Here is a 17,849-nt window from a genome sequence, read left to right on the forward strand (position 1 = left end):
TCAGAAGAGGGTTGGGGTTTTCAAAGATGAGGTGTTTTCCAGCTTACGACCAGCAGATGGCAGCATAACTCAAGAAAAGAAGCCAGGCTCCTTTCATTCCTTAGATCACTTTCAAAGGTTCCTAATCAGTCAAGGAGAAAAATATCCTTTTTATTCAAACAAGTTGCTGGAGAGGGAGTGGGGAAATTATGGGCTTCAAATAATAGTGGGTATAGGTTTAATGTCTGTTGGTTAAAAAACATATACCGTATGACAAAAGTTACAATGAACTAACTCATTACAGCTTTTGAAGAAATTTCTATTTTCATAATCATACAAAAGCATCCATGTACATTTGAAGCATAGAAACGTGGTAGAAAATGTGTGAAGACAATCCACTCCCAGATAATCCTTGGCACACCTATACATTCCCAGACCTTGGCAATAACATCGGCTGCTATAGTTGCCATTATCATTTTCATTGTCACTACTATCAATATTATTACTCATATCACAATGATGTGTCTGCTAAACATTGGGAACTTCAGAAACGAGGTCTCCTTAAAAGAATTCATCTCTGCAGGGAATGGTGTCACCCCGTTGTGGGGGGAGGGCGGCATCTAGTCATCCATAATGTCCCTCAGGGGGTCCTGAATCCACAAGAATCATTACCCATCATCCACAGGATTCACCATCCACAACATCATCCACAGGACTCACCATCCGCCCATCATCCACAGGACTCACCGTCCACCCATCATCCACAGGATTCACCGTCCGCCCATCATCCACAGGATTCAACACTGCTTTCTTCAGCCCCCATTTCCTCCTCACTCCCACCCAGCAGTTTGCTGAAAGTCGGGAGAAGCTGGGCAAAGTTAAAATGACAGAGTGGATCAAAAGTCTCCACTTTCTGCCTAGCTAAGTGTCAGAACTGCAAAACCTGCTTGTTACAAATCACAAGGACTCTGCGTTGTATTGACTTTAATGCAGAAAGTATCATGTAAAACAGCGCCTCTGTAGGAATGAAGACTTTCCCGGTGAGAAAATATTTGTAGTTGTCAAGAGTACAAGATGTGGAGTCCAAATGCATGGGTTGGGAGATAGATATTTCTATGTATATTAGCTGTGTGATCTTGAGCAAGATACTTAACCTCTCTGAGCTTCTGTTTCCCCACTTGCAAAAGAGCAAGCATATTTCTTGCTCCCTGGAGTTGTGAGATAATCTACATAAGGCACTTAAGGTAGCACCTGGCACACAGCAAAGCTCATTAACGTTGGCTGCCATCGTGACTATCACTGGCATTATTATCATTGTCACTGCTACCATTAGTGTGACTTGTATCAAAATAATGTATCACTAAACATTGGGAACTTCAGAAATGAGGTCTCCTTTAGGGAATTCACCTCTGCAGGGAGCGGTGTCACCCTATAGGTGACATCTAGTCATAATGTCCCTTAGTTTTCAATATTTCCAAAGTATCCTAATAAAGCAAGGGTGACATTTCTTCCCTGGCAACGTCAACACAAGACCTCCTGACATACTAAAGAGCTCAGACAATGAAACATCTTGGGGGAACTGCCTTCCACCACCATGAGCATTGGAGCCACCATCCCTGGGGTGGTCACTCTGGGCAGAGGATAATGACTCTGAATTGTCTGCAGGGGAGGTATGGATGCATGGGTATATGAGTATGGAGATGTCTGCGACTGGGCTTCAGCATTTTAAAAATTCTGAAAATCTGAACCCATTTCAATGATACTTGGTCCTAAACCTTCCTTCCCAAAGGTCTGATATTGGTAGAAATAATATTCTCCTTTTTATTGCACACTTTCTCACCTTAAATAACAGGGAGGCTTTGCTAAAGTCTAGCCTGTAAGAATATAGAATAAACTGAAAGAGGAATCCTTCCTGGGCTTCACCCAGCCATTCCTTTCCTGAAGTGGCCAGGAGTCACTACACGTAGGGACTTTACTGAGACACCAGATGCAAATGTGGGTGCAGACGGGGGAGACAGAACATTCACCGGAGGTGAGAATTTGTGGTGTTAATTTTGTATTGAAGTGGTAAATCTGGGGCAGTTAATGTGACTGACATTGAACTATCTGGGCCATGGTATTTCAGGTGCCGCTGTATAGCCCATGGCCACCCATTTACTTACCATTCACAACCTGATGAGCTTGCTAAGTACAGTTCAAGAAGGGACACAGCAGAGGGGTAAATGCTCAGTTTAGTGAATAATGTGGCCTTGGGTAAGCGTGACTAAGGTCCTGCCCTGATCCATCTTGAGGGTTTCAGGGGACAGTTTCAAAGAGGCATTCTTAAAGCATAGCAGGGTGGATGGCCCATCTCATTTTCCTAAAGCACAGCAGGGTGGATGGCCCATCTCATTTGTCCCAGGACCAGAGAGAGGAGTAAAATAGATTGAAGAAGCAGCCCCACAAAGATGTGAACAGGACTTTTCTAATCCTCCACTGATTTTTTTTCCTCTCAAAAACACTCCTAGCTGACTGTGGACCATACTGACCAACCCTCCAAAGTAATATTAGGTGAAAGAATAACAACAGGGCTTTATTAGTCCTGGCATGGAAAAGCTTCTAGGGTCAAAGTAAAAGCTCAACACCCAGGCTTTGGACTAGTTCAGGAATCTTAGCAGGAAGAGCCCTAGGCCCTTTCTCTGGGCAGCCACTCTTAATGGGACATCACTTGGAAAAATGGCCCAACTGACCGTCCTCAGTCAAACATCTCCATCCTTGCATGAAATAGCTCTCGCCAGGAGATTAGGGTGTCGGGAGCCAGCACAATACAGACACAGCCACTAGGGGAGATATGGAGTCTCTGGCAGCCATGACAAGTTGTGATGATGACACCAGCATTGGCGCTCATTCCTGGCCATATTTGATTCTTATCTTCCCTCCGGCTCCCTCCCGAGAACAGTCCCCACGACGGTCACCCTGATGTGAGGGAAGCCCGTGCTCACTCACTTACTTATCATTCACTAGTTTCCCATGTTGGTGGATCTGATTTTCCATCGTGAAGTTGATTGTGGCGCCATACACATGCTCACCAAAAAATACCTTCATTTTAGACTTGTATTCTTCATCTTGAAAATAGCGGATCATATCAGGAAACCAAACTGTCAGTCCATAGTAACTGGAGTGGAGAAAGCAGAAGGTTGGAACAACAACAGGATTAATTCTTTCATGATCAGGGTCTACATTCTTGACCTGATGTAGATCAAACTCATTGAAAATACATTAATTTGGATCATTATTAGAAAATCTGACAATATAAATCTTCATATTAATAAATACAAGGGGAAAAATATGACCACCTCCATAAATGCTGAAAAGGCATTGATTTAAGAGAAATTTTTTCCTGATACAAACACCAGTAGATTAGGGGTTGAGGGACACCTCCTTAACACATAAAATATACATGTTTCAGCCAGAATCTTAGTGAATAGGGAAACACGAAAGACGTCCCCACTGGCTGGATGTGATGGCTCACGCCTGTAATCCCAGCACTTTGGGAAGCCGAGGAAGGCAGATTACATGAGGTCAGGAGTTCTAGACCATCCTGGCCAACATGACAAAACCCCATCTCCATTAAAAATACAAAAATTATCCAGGTGTGGTGGCATACACCTGTAGTCCTAGCAACTGGGGAGGCTGAGGCAGAATAGCTTGAACCCAGGAGGCAGAGGCTGCTGTGAGCCAAGATCATGCCACTGCACTCCAGCCTGGGCACAGAGCAAGACTCTGTCTCAGAAAAAAAAAAAAAAAGAAAAAAAAAAAAGTTTCTACTTTGTAGAAGCCACTAGCATTGGTTTTCTGTTACTTGCAACCAAAGCATCCTACCCGATACAAATTCTAAGTCAGAACTCACTGTAATCCTCAATGTGTAAAGGAGGCCACTGAGGCACAGGGAATTATGAAATTTAAGTAAGGCAGAACTTACCTTAATGCCATGGCAAACCAAACCACAGCCAGAATCAGTGTATTCATCCTGTAGGGCCCCATCACACAGTACAGGGCATTATCCCAGACCTACAACCCATACCAGAGAAGGATTGTTAAAGAAAGCAATGTGTGACTTTGTTTCTCCCACAAAGAGCTCATTACTCAGATTTTCTAATAAGTTGCCTAGGAACCCATGGAGAGAATGGGTACCCCACTATCTCCTAGAGGCAGCAAAGCTGTCCAAATAACAAGGAAAGCCTCTTCTCTTCTTACTGGCTGGCCTCATACCCTAATAGTCCAACAGGATTTTCCCCGGAAGCATAATATTCCATGAATGTCACTGAAAGCACACTGAGTTAGGACTTCAAGGCACTGAGTAACCTTGACTACTGAGTTCCATGCCCTGCCTGTGTGCAAGGGGGATATCGCAAACATTTATTGACAATACACCGCGAAGACCATCCAGTCCCAACAGACTCTGGCTGGCCGGCTGCCTCAGTGCTCAATAGCTGACTGGCTCCCTACCTGGATGAGCCAGTGCTCCAGAGAAATGGGCTTGCCCATTGAGAAAAATATTTCTTGGAAATCAAGAAGAAGCCTCAAGGGGTCATTTATTTTACTCACTTCTTCCTCCCCGTGGATTATTTTAAAATTTGCTAGAGAGAATAATGTTTATTCAGACTAGACATTTTACCTCCAATCAAAATCCCCGCCTTGGGAAGGAAGAACAAAGAAAAGAAACTAAGATTTAGAGAGTTTTCAGCTCCAGGGCACACAACAAGCTAGAGGCAGACGTGGGCTAGAGCCCACACGCCCCCCTCCAGGGTTGCTTCCTCTCCATCCGCTGGCCCAGGTTGGTGGGGATGTTCAGGAGCCGCATTTTTCATCCACTGAGGTTAGAGACCCCCACAGAGCCACATTCTCATCCAAAGTGACTTCCAAACACACCTGCTTGAAAATGGTCTTAAATCGGACCAGCCAGCGCTGGTACCAGGTTCCTGTTGAACTTTGGATCTCAATGAATTCATCCATTTGCTTGGGAGTTTTGATGTTGGAAACCTGAAAAGTAAAAATAGGATATAGAGAATTTGAACCCCCCTTTGTGTCAGAGTTTTCAATGTGTAGTTTAATGTAACTGTTTAAACTGATTTAGGACTAGAGGAGTCTTCAATTTCTCAAAGAGCATACTCAAAAAAAACATTCAAAAACAGTTTCCATCACCTCCTCCAATAAACTTTTCATCTAGGGATAAAGATGAGTCATAGAGTGTCTCCATCTCTTTCTTCAGCCAAAGGACTGAGGATATGAGCAGACAACAGAAGGGAAATACAGATGCGACTGGACAATCCGCGGGGAGAAAGCAGTCCCTGGAAAGCGGACAACGGACTCATCATTTCCCGAGTGCTAGGTCTAAGACAGCTTGGCTATTCTTTTTTAAACCCTAAAAACAGTGTTTGTTTGTTTTTGTTTTTGTTTTGTTTTTGAGACAGAGTCTCACTCTGTCACCAGGCTGGAGTGCAGTGGCACAATCTCAGCTCACTGCAACCTCCGCCTCCTGGGTTCAAAACATTCTCCTGCCTCAGCCTCCCAAGTAGCTGGGACTACAGGCCTGCACCACCACACCCAGCTAATTTTTTTGTATTTTTTAGTAGAGACAGGGTTTCACCATGTTGACCAGGATGGTCTCGATCTCCTGGCCTCGTGATCCACCCGCCTTGGCCTCCCACAGTGCTGGGATTACAGGCGTGAGCCACTGCGCCCAGCCAAAACAGTGGTTCTTAAGCTTTTGGGAGGGCCAGGCACCCATTTGAGAATCTGCTAAAGGCATAGGCTCTCTTTCCAAAACTGTCAAGGACATGACCACACTGTGAGCCTCCTGGACTCATCTTGCCACTCCCAGCTATGCAGCCTTTGCAACTGATCTTACACCTGAGGTCAGACAGGGAAGCTTCAGAACTAACACAGCAGAAGCCAGACAGGGAAGCTTCAGAACTAACCCAGCAGGCTCTGCAGTAGAACTCTTGAGTGGAGCTGGGCATCAAGCTATTCAATACCTTCATGGATGTTATGAACCCCAGCTACAGACACAGAAGGCTACAGGGGAAGTTAACATCAACTCAGGAAGCACCTTAAAAACCACACCCCAAAGCCTTAAGATATCCTCTCAAATGTCCATTTTTCCTTTCTTTGCTCCTTGGGGAAAATAACACTGTCTTCCTTTGGGATTAGGGAGTGAGCGTGTTGACAACTTCAAGCACAATTACTCACTCGAATTTATGATTCATTAGAACAATTGTCTATGATTCAGTCTAAATTAGAATATGGCCTGTGTTACCCCAGCCCTGCAGATCGTGGGTTCTCAGCCGAATGCTTTAACTCCTTCTCCTTGCAAAGGTTTCACTCCGAGTTTGTGAGGCAGCCAAGGGCAGGGCTGGTAAAACCTAGAGCTCACAGCATGGGCACCAACTAAGAGTCTGACTGCCCTAAGCTCTCCCTCCAGGCCACTGAATACATCTATGAGCACGTCTGCTGATGGGGCACGCATAGGAGTTAAACAAGTAACGCCATCAAGCTGGGCTGAGTACCCGCCCCTGACCGCCAACCACAGGCCAGCTGTCTAAGGTCAGTTACCACTTTCTGGTTGTCTCTCTTTTTTCATTTCTTTTTCCGGCCCATCCAGCCATTTGCTTCTACATCATTAATATAATCATCGAGTCAGTATAGAATACTGAGCCCATAACCTTTTTAAGTCCTTCTTCCTGTTGGGTTAAAACTAAAAGCAGAAGTTATGCCTCAGAGCCTAGTAACTGGCATGCATGCTGGGGTAAGACCAACCCCAACGTTTTATCACTCTCCGCACGTTGATTTCTGCCTGCACTTCCTTCCTCCCTCCGGGTGCACTCCCACGCCGAAAATGAGGGACTCTGATCCTGTTGTAAAAGGCTTTTGTGGCTGAAAATTGGCATTTTTATTGATTTCCTGGCTAAGATCTCATTCTTCAGCATTAGGCGGTTATATCTGTTAAAATAACTAAATGGGAGGCCACTCAACAGAAGTGGCTCTAACGCCCTGGGTTCCCACATCATCAAGCAGAAACCTAACTCGGAATTTTAAAGAAAATGAAACAAGCTCAGCCAATCCCAGTTGGCTGAGTGGGCACTGGATATATTATCTTGAACTTCCCACTGGAATAATCCAAATGAGGCAATGGCTCAAACTCTAACCCAGCAAATACTTTCTCTGCTCTGCCTCCATGTTCGACCTATAAAAGCCTCTCCCTCGTGCTGCTTAGGTAAAGCCCCGACCCACTTCCAGTGTGAGCTACCTGACTGATGAATCACTGTCTCCATAAATAAACTCTCTAAAATTTTAATGTGCCAGAGTTTCTCTTTTAACACAGTAGAATGCATCGTTAGGAGAGAATGTGAGATCGCTTCTCCAAAAGAGGGGTTCCCAGTGGGGCAAGCCTGTTTGGATGGTGTAGAAGGGGTCCTTCCAGAAGCAACAGTTAGGAAATGCTGGCTGAGCACCACTGCATGGAACCTTCTGTACGAGACGCCCTAGAGTAAGATGCAAGTGGGGAGGAGCTGACAGTGTGCCTGGGACAGGCAAGGGCAGACAGGCAGAACGGGGTGGGGAGGAATTATCCAGCAGGACTGCTCCTGGGACAGTCTGTGTGCATTTGAAATAAATCTGTTAATAACGGCTCGAGGCATGGGGAAATCCCAGAAAGACACTCTCAGATTGAAAACACTAGTAACCTACTATGCATAAGCAAGGAGAAACTGTTTTATTCCAAAGGGAGAAGAATAGAGAGAAGGCAGAGGAAGGGAGGTGGAGAGACTGAAAGGGAGGAGGGGCAGGGAGAAAGGAAGGAGAAGGCCGCACTCTGCGATGTAATTCCTCTGTTCACAAATGTTCAGGAAGCCCATTCAACCCAAACGCTTGGTAAGAGTGATGTCTGTGTCTGTGTGTCTGTCTTAATGTGTGTCTGTGTGTGTGGGTCTGTGTGTGTGTGTCTGTGTGTGCCTGTGTCTGTGTGTTTGTCTTAATGTGCGTCTGTGTGTTTCTGTGTTTGTGTTCCTGTGTCTGTGTGTCTCTGTGTCTGTGTGTCTGTCTTAATATGTGTTTGTGTCTGTGTGTCTCTGTGTCTGTCTGTCTTAATATGTGTCTGTGTGTCTCTGTGTCTGTGTGTCTGTCTTAATGTGTGTCTGTGTGTCTCTGAGTCTACCTGTCTGTTTTAATGTGTATCTGTGTGTGTGTGTCCCTGTGCGTCCATATGTTCCTGTGTCTGTGTGTCTGTCTTAATGTGTGTCTGTGTGTCTGTGTTTGTGTTCCTGTGTCTGTGAGTCTCTGCATCTGTGTCTGTCTTAATGTGTCTGTGTGTCTCTGTGTCTGTGTCTGTCTTCATGTGTGTCTGTGTGTCTCTGTGTGTCCATGTGTTCCTGTGTCTGTGTGTCTGTGTTAATGTGTGTCCGTGTGTTCCTGCGTCTGTGTCTCTGTGTCTGTGTGTCTGTGTTCATGTGTGTCCATGAGTTCCAGTGTCTGTGTGTCTCTGTATGTGTGCCTATGTCTATGTGTGTCTCCATGTCTTTGTGTATGTGCTTGTGTGTGTCTGTGATTCAGGCCAGGTTGATGTAGTGCAAAAACCAATCCAGCCAATGTGGAGTCAGAGACTGGAGGCAGACACAGAAGACCGTGGAAACATTTTCCAGAAATAAGCAGGAGCTCAGAGAGAAACTTGGACTTCCTCTGGCCATGGAACGAGGCAGCAGGGGCAGGGTGGCAGGACTGAGCCAAGCACACCCAGAAACCTCACCACTGTGTGGCTTCCACACCTGCAGCACAACGGGAGCACTACAGGCCATCACAGAGTCGGCGGGGATGGAAGATTGGGAGAATCATTGTGACCCTTAACATCTTTCATTTGGAGCATTTCTATTCATTATGCTTCTTAATAAATGTTTGCAGTACATGTTCTCACTTATAAGTGGGAGCTAAATGATGAGAACTTATGAACACAAAGAAGGGAACAACCAATACTGGGGTCTATTTGGGGGTGGAGGGTGGGAGGAGGGAGGGGGCAGAAAAGATAACTATTGGGTGCTGGGCTTAATACCTGGGTGACAAAATATCTGTACAACAAACCCCTGTGACACACGTTCACCCACATAACAAACCTGCCACGTGCCCTTGAACCTAAAATAGAAGTTTAAAAAAAAATGCAGGAAAAGCATTTGTCCCATATTTCAGATATTTTAGAAGCATCAGAATTGAGAAAATATCCCATTGAGGAATTTTCCATAAAATTTATAACTTGAGTTAATTTATGAAAAAATGTCATAATAATTTAAATAATGGTTAACGTCTGTGTAGCACTTACTCCAAGCCAGGCACTGGTTTTTTTTGTTTGTTTGTTGCTGTTGTTGTTTTACTTAATCCTTACAATAGCCACATATATAGATATGATTATCCCTCTTTTCTCCGTGAGAAAAATGAGGCACAGAGAGTACCTTGCCTAAGGCCACACAGCTAGAAAGTGTCAAAACTGGGATTTGATACTTTGGATGCAGGTGCTTAGCCACCGTGTGATCCCGCCTGAAAAGCAGACGCTTGAAGCAACAGGTTAACAAGGGTAAATGGTTTACTCGAGACTGAAATTATGGAAGCTAAAAAATCAAAAGCAGTGAATCAAAGTTAGGTAGGAGTTACTCCAGGAAGGTTTCCTTGAGAAAATGGATTTGCAGTAGGGGAAGTTATAAAAACAGGTGCACAAAGATGCCTATAGCCTCCTGGTTTGTCAGATCATGGCAGGCAGGAAGACAGCATCTCTGTAACTATCAGGCCATCTTCATAGAAATTACCATTTACCATTTTGTTTTGTTTATTTGTTTTGTTTTGTTTGCTTTTAAAACTGGCAAGAAACAAAATTCAGACTAATAGCCAATGATGGTAAGGATGTAAAGAAATGGGTCCCCTATTGCCTGTGGCATTGTAGATTGGTACAACCCAGTTGAAATGTATTATGATTTGGCAGTGTATCTCAAGAGCTATATAAATATCCAAGCTCTCTGAGCCAGCACTTTTATTTCTAGGAGTTTACTCCTAGAAATAAAACAATCCTAGAACATGAAGGGGAAGGAACTATGTGCACAAGAAGGTTCATTGCACTAATATTTACAGGAATAAGGTAGTAAAACTGGATAAATAAGCTTCTAACATTAGAGATGTGTTAGGAAAACTGTGTTAATGTTTGTAACATTACTGTTTATTAAAATGATGATTATGAATACCAGGAGACAACATATAAAATGATAATGAGTGCTATACTGTTAAATAATATGTACACATAAATATACATACATATACTTATCCCCAGAGAAGTCTGTTTATTTCTGTTATCATTTTTTTTCAGATACAGTCCTGCTCTGTTGCCCAGGCTGGAGTGCAGTGGCACCATCTCAGCTCACTGCAACCTCTGCATCCTGGGTTCAAGCAATTCTCATGCCTCAGCCTCCTGAGTAGCTGGGATTATAGGCACATGCCACCATGCCCAGCTAATTTTTTTGTATTTTTAGTGGAGACGGGGTTTTGCCATGTTGGCCAGGCTGGTCTTGAACCCCTGACTTCAAGTGATCTGCCAGCCTCGGCCTCTGATATGGTGTGGCTCTGCGTTCTCACACAAATCTTATCTTGAATTGTACTCCCATAATTCCCACATGTTGTGGGAGGGACATGATGGGAGATAATTTTAATCATGGGGGTGGTTCCCCCATACTGTTCTCATGGTAGTGAGTAAGTCTCATGAGATCTGATGGGTTTATCAGGGGTTTCTGCTTTTGCAAATTCCTCATTTTCTCTTGCCACCACCATGTAAGAAGTGCCTTTCGCCTCCCGCCATGATTCTGAGGCCTCCCCAGCCATACCGAACTGTAAGTCCAATTCAACTTCTTTTTCTTCCCAGTCTCGGGTATGTCTTTATCAGCAGCATGAAATGGACTAATACAGCCTCCCAAAGTGCTGGGATTACAGGCATGAGCCACCACGCCTGGCACCATTTTTAAAAACAACAGGCAACCTAAGGAAAAACCTCAAAGGATATCCATCAAAATGAGAAGAATAATTATTATAAAGTAACAGCAATATCAGTCTTTGTTCTCCTTTTGACAAATTTTGTTATGTGCTTAAATTACTTTTTAGCAAACCAAAGCAGTGAAGAGGAGAACCCCCTTCTTATTGGCAGGCAACCCCACACTCACCGTGAACACTTTCTCTGGGGTCCCCTTAGCTCTCATGTTGGTGTCATGGACTTGCTTGAGAATCATCCAGGCTTCATCATGTTTGCCCATCTGGTGAAACCAAGGAAAGACACAGGAAAAATTCATTGCTGACTCTGCCTTCTGTTCATTAGGGGTGGAAAATCCTACAAACTCAATGGGAATGTTGAGACGAGCATTCCTATCAGGTCTGAGGCAATTGCACATGGACTCATTACCATCTAGGACCTGTGAAAGGCCAGGACGAGATTCCATCCCCAGCCATTCTCACAAGGATAATAAGGTTGTGCTTTCAAGGTGTAAATGCTAGGTAGTATCATCATTATACACTCTGAGTAACTAATCACAGTTATAAGGTTGAATGGACTGTGGTGTGGGAAGCACATTCATCACTGATGAGATAAGGCAAAGAATGTGTTACAGGTTGAATTGTGTCCCCCAAAAAAGATACGGTGAAGTGCTAATCCCCAGTACCACAGAGAGTGACTTTATTTGGAAATAGCGTTGTGGCAGGTGCAATTAGCTAAATTAAGATTATGACATTCTGGAGTAGGTGGAGCCTTGATTCGATATAACTGCTGCCCTTATAGGAAGACATCCATGTGGAGACACAGAGGCATCAGGGAGGACGCCATGTGATGATGAAGGCCACGACTGGAGTGATGCAGCTGCAAGCCAAGGAATGGTCAAAATTGCCGCAAACCACCAGAATCTGGAAGAGGCAAGGAAGGAGTCCCCCCTACAGTTTTGTGAGGGAGCGTGACCTTGCTGGTGCTTTGATTTGGGACTTCTAGCCTCTGAAACTGTGAGACAAATTTGTCGTTTTAAGTCACTCAGTTTGTGGCATTTTGCTACAGCAGCTCTAGGACACTCACATCCGACCAAGGGTGCAAAACTCCCTGTTGCATCTGCCTCCTGATCAAAAGGGGTGAACACGGACATTCGACATGGGGGATCACTCTGCAGATGGCTTAGGAAGGAGGCAGATAAGTGGACTCTGCAGATTGGGGCTGGAAGAGCCTCAAGGTCCTGTTGCCCCTCGGCCTGCTCCTGCACTGTCTGACTTCTGCAAGCAGGAGGTTCCCCTGCTATTGGAAGGCTCATGGGACTCATCTCTCAGGACACAGATGCAGCTGTCTGGTGGCTGGGGACCCTGTGTAACTAAGAGACCTGAAGGGCTTAGGAGCAGCAATAAGCTGTACCATAGCTGTCAGTGCCAAACGCGGAAAAACAGCAGCTCTAAAGAGCTTCCTTCATTTATTTATTTATTTATTTACTTATTTTTATTTTTATTTTTTTGAGACAGGGTGTCTCTTTGTTGCCCAGACTGGAGTGCAGTGACACAACCATGGCTGTCTCCAGCCTTTATCTCTGGGGCCCAAGCAGTCCTCCCACCTCTGCCTCCCAAGTAGATGGGACCACAGGCATGCATGCACCAAATCGCTCAACTAATTTTTTTTTTTATTTTTGTAGAGATGAGGTCTCCCTGTGTAGCCCAGGCTAAAAAACTTCCTAATCAGGACCTTGGGGGACAGTGGGTGCCGTGAGGCAGCTCAGGAGCTTCCCTTCCACCACTGCACAGCCTTGGGAAAGAGCTCCTGCTCTAGGATCCACAAGCTCTTGAACCATCCAGCATTTGCAGTCCGTGAATCCATGACCTGCCACCAACACAGCAGGCAGGGTGCCAGATTTAATGATGAGTGAGGTCAGCTGACCCCGGGGGGAATTTGCAACACATAAGCAGCAGAGGATGTGGGACTAGGGGCTGAGAGAAGGAAGCGAGGCTGCATTCCTGTGGCTGTTCTGTCGCTCTCACCCTGGTGGAAAAGCACTGACTCACCTCTAGCAGAAACCTTGGGCTCTCTGGCATGAACTTCAGGGCCACCATGGACACGGTGCAGGGCAGAGCACAGACGATGACAAACACTCTCCAGCTATGGAAGTGGTAATTGGTCCCCATGCTGAAGCCCCAGCCTGCAAAGGAGCAGTCAGTCAAAGGATTTCTGGGACATGATCTTTTCCTCTACAGAAGAGTGACTCTGAAGCCCTGGCTCACAAACTTCAGGGCACAAGAGAGTCACCCGGGGAGGTGGTTAAAATGCAGACTCCTCAGCTGTGCCTCCGAAGCTTCTGAGTCATAAGCCTGGGATAGGAGCTGCATCTTGACAAATCTGCAAAATGATATTTCTCACATTGCAAATTTGTCAAAATCTGCATTCTGACAAATCCCCAGGTCCAGGCCCGGCCTGACATTTACAGAGCCTTGGATAAGAGTACAAACAGAAGCAATAGCCCATATCTCTATAGAATCATTATATTTTAAGATGGCAAATTGTTAAATGAAACAAATTCTATTTGCCTGCCTTGACAAGCAACAAGCTAGAAGTCTAGGCCCAGAATTTACACCCACATATGCCACATCCCCTTTTCAATCCCCCACCCCCTCCTTCCAAATGAGGGACCTCATGCAGACATGCGTGGATACACCACTGTGATGAGAATGGGCACTCTTGTCTTGATTTCTTGAGTCTATGGGAATTCCTGAGTCCTGAGCACCCAAAGCATAATCTGGATGAAGATGGGGATGGGGGTCGTGGCCTCAGAGATGCCTTGCCTTATGGGAAGCGGTGCAGCCAGAGGAAGGCCAGAGCAGGGCCTCATATGGCCCAGGGCTTCTATTGGAGATCCCTCTTTCCAACGTCAAAGGGCAATGCCAGCTCCAGGTGATCCAGTGCAAAGGGTTCAGGACCACATTTTGAAAAACATTGTAAGTTGTTATATGACTACACACATTTTTTAAATGAGAGACTGAACTTCTACGTTCAAATGCATCCCATCATCATTGAAATGGGAAGATAACTAGCTCCTATTCAATCATCATTATTCAAAGCATCGCTAAAACCCATATTCAGAAATTACATTCAAGCATTGTTTTGAATAGTCTCATGGGTAGCAAACTTCCCTCTTTTAAGTAATAAAGCGGAAAGAGCCTAGACTTTTGCAGTCACAGAGATCAGAGTTCAAATTCTGGTCTGATCCCATCAAATTGCATTGGTGGGTTTTCGCAGCTGTAGAATACAGGTAATGATACCTCCACAGATTTGCTATGTGTGAACGCTCCTAGCAACCCATCATACTTCACCTGCTTTGAGAGTACATTTGATTTTTTTTTAGAAATAGCTCCATGACATTTAGTGCCAAGGATGTTGAATAAAATAGACAAATATCAGCAAAGATCAGCAAAAGAATTTTAAAAAAATAGAACCGAGGTTACAAAATAGACTGGTTTTCTCATGCCATAAAGTATTTCTGAAGACAATTCAAATGGTATTTGTGAAAGACAAGACTACGTAACTAAACATATCAATTTATAAAGTTTAGAGGGCAATAGTTATTTGGATATAAAACTTCTATTTCATTTACTTAGAAATATAACATATGGCCAACTCCAGTGGCAAACAGCTTGCCTTGAATTTTTATTACTCCCCGTTGTGGTTCAGCTCGTTCTACTCGCAGCAGACTCCTAACCAATTACCTGCTGTTCCTGCAGACATTTTCTACTCTATTTGTACAATTAAAAGACTAGGTAGAGGGAATCCCGGTGTGGAAATGTGGGACTGTGGTCCCTTGGACACCTTTGGCCACAGCAACTGAACACAAACCTCATCCAATACATTCAATCAGAATCAAATCTCTTTTTGCCCAGCTTGGTCTCTTATCATCTCACTGAGGTTTGTTCATTCATTTTAATTTTAATTAAAAAGCCCTTCCTTTCTCCTGGGAGTAACACTAGAAAGAGGAAGATAAAACCATAGCAATATTTACACATTCTCAGCTCACGTGCAAAAACGATTCTGGCATCATTAGAAGTAAAGGTGATCAAAACCACACAGCAGTCAAACTCAGATGGATAACCAGCGAAGAGGGGCAGAAGCAGTTATGTTTATAAAGTATTCTGCTTCAAAAAGATCTTTTTTTTTTGGATTGCAAAAATTTATTAAAATTGGAGACATTGTTTTAATCTTCTTGTGCCATGAGACTCCATCAGGCGGTCTACAAAGACCATTAGGAGGCTGAGGATCACCTGGGCCCAGAAGTTTGAGGCTGTAGTAAGCTTCAAAGGCCACTGCACCCCAGCTTGGGTGAGGCAAGACCCTTTCAAGCAGTAAGCTGCATGCTTGCTTGTTGTGGTCAATTAAAAACCCTAGTTTAGGATAACAGGTCTGCCTGTTTGAAGATGAAAAATAATACCCATTTAAAATTTGCCCTACTCGATTTCCTTCTCAGTCACATTTTTCTTTATGAAAAGATGCACGAATTATACAAAATCCATTATTCCCTCACGCCTCTATGGCTTTTATGGTGATTTCAGTAATCTGCATTTATCACATTCATTAGGCACATCTTCAGGGCCCTAAATTAAATAAAATTAAATGGCAAACTGCTTCCAAATATTTGGAACAATATTAATTTGGAGGAAGGGATTGCTCTGTTTGCTGATCTTCTAGCTTGCCCTACTTTTCTCTGTCAGGATTTCACAAACAGCTGGTAATGCTGACTACAATGGGAATTAATCTTCCATAATATATCCATTTTTTTTTTCTGAGCTTTACCCATGAGTTCACAAGAAAACATTCTGAGCTTTGTAATTTTCTTTCTCAAAGAGCCAGTCACTCAAATTTCTGGTGCCAAGGCTTCCCCTTACTTTATTCTTGCAAAATCAATTAAACAGTTTACACAAGCTGTACACACAAATATCAGTCTCTTCTCTAAAGCTACACTTGCATTTGTTAGAAGATTAACGCATTAGGCACACTGGAAAATACCACCAAATGTCTGGTTCACTGCGGACAAAACATCTGAGGATTAAGATAAATAATGGCTCTTGTTACACTGTGATTCTGGCCTACCACATTTCTAGGTTGGGTTTCCCCCAAGTGAACAATTGTTTCAATTAAGCCTGATCATCCAGGAGGCTTCTATTTTAAAATGGAATATAAAAGTCACAGATATCATACAGGCATACACATAGGGAAATGTCCTGTCCATCTGGGGTAAAATAATTTTTTTAATTTTTTATTTCCATAGGTTATTGGGGAACAGATGGTGTTTGGTTACATGAGTAAGTTCTTTAGCAGTGATTTGTGAGACTTTGGTGCACGCATCACCCAAGCAGTATGCACTGCACACAATTTGTAGTCTTTTATACCTCACACCCTTCCCACCCTTTCCCCGAGTCCCCAAAGTCCCTTGTGTCATTCTTATGCCTTTGCATCCTCATAGCTTAGCTCCTACTTATGAGTGAGAACATGCGATGTTTAGTTTTCCATTCCTGAGTTACGTAATTTAGAATAATAATCTCATTTGCGGTAAAATATTTAACCACAAGCCCTGCTGTCAGCCCGCAGTGGTCAGACAATTACCATGGAGCCCCTCTGCCATGGACATCCCATCTATGTTGGTCAACATGTCCCCAACCTGAATTCTTTTATTGCTTTCCTAGAAATCAGACACTTAGACAATAGTGTGTGTGTCTGTGTAAGTGTGTGTGTTTGTGAATTGAAAAAAAGACGTGGGTTGCTAGCTTCCCTCACAACATCCTCCTGCCTTTTCTTCACCACTGTGTTGCACACCTATGGTTTGGGTGGGACTGACCCTACCCCTAGCTCCAGGGATGGGAAAGGAAGTGGATCTAAACCCTTCTGGACCTGCATCTCTTGGTGTATAGTGGTTGGCTGAGGTGGACACATGACCAAGGCTGATCCAATCAGAGGGAAATCAAAGACCCTTTCTCATTGGCCAAGTGTGAAGGCGGGCTTTCCCCATGAAACAAGCAGTCTGCAAACAGAAAGTCTCATATTGCTAATGCTTCCAGGAGGGAAGTTGGCCTGAGTACTAGAATTATCTTGGAATTTTTCTCAACATTCATTCCTCTGTGCACACCAAGAATTGCCAAAGGTTCGGGCTGGCAGGTATATCTAGAGCTGATTCATTTTGTGTCCTTTCTCCCCTCCATTTTATAGGTGAAAGAACCAAGGCTGAAAAGATGGATTGACTTGTCCCGTATCACACAGCACCACTATTTGGATTCAGCTTTTATTTAGATTTCAGTTGCTTCCCTCCATAAAAGGTTTTTCAATCACTTCATTTAAATGTGAAAATAAGCCGGGCACTGTGGCTCACATCTGTAATCCCAGCACTTTGGGAAGCTGAGGCGGGTGGATCACTTGAGGTCAGACGTCGGAGACCAGCCTGGCCAACATGGTGAAACCCTGACTCTACTAAAAATACAAAAATTAGCTGGATGTGGTGGCACACACCTGTAATCCCAGCTACTTGGGTGGCTGAGACACGAGTATGCTTGAACCTGGGAGGCAGAGGTTGCAGTGAACTCAGATCATGCCACTGCACTCCAGCCTGGGCGATAGAGCAAGACTCCATCTCAGAAAAAAAAAAAAAAAAAAGAAGTGAAAATAATCCCTTAGTATTCAAACATTTGGACCAGCTAACAGAGAAAATGATATTATATCAATAATTGTGAGGAAAAAAAGAAAAAGGAAAGCAATGCCTCAAAACCATATAATCAACAGCATAGTACATAGCACAAGGGCAATTAAAGTGTGCATTTGA

The 17,849-nt window shown here is 44.0% G+C and overlaps 1 protein-coding gene across 18 annotated transcripts in view; it reads right to left on the reverse strand.

Annotated features, from left to right (window-relative positions):
- The window catches only part of SV2B (synaptic vesicle glycoprotein 2B), a 188,440-nt gene that overhangs the window by 24,447 nt on the left and 146,144 nt on the right, over positions 1-17,849 (reverse strand). For all 18 annotated transcript variants that reach the window (XM_063640102.1, XM_063640104.1, XM_063640103.1 and 15 more), the window contains 5 exons: positions 13,060-13,193; positions 11,202-11,291; positions 4,891-5,001; positions 3,941-4,029; positions 2,969-3,133 (listed from right to left, as the gene is read on the reverse strand). In XM_063640102.1, coding sequence (XP_063496172.1) covers positions 2,969-3,133; positions 3,941-4,029; positions 4,891-5,001; positions 11,202-11,291; positions 13,060-13,193 — 589 coding nt within the window. The remainder of the gene's footprint in view (positions 1-2,968; positions 3,134-3,940; positions 4,030-4,890; positions 5,002-11,201; positions 11,292-13,059; positions 13,194-17,849) is intronic.

This window comes from Symphalangus syndactylus, chromosome 5, assembly GCF_028878055.3.
Source record: "Symphalangus syndactylus isolate Jambi chromosome 5, NHGRI_mSymSyn1-v2.1_pri, whole genome shotgun sequence".
NCBI lineage: Eukaryota > Metazoa > Chordata > Mammalia > Primates > Hylobatidae > Symphalangus > Symphalangus syndactylus.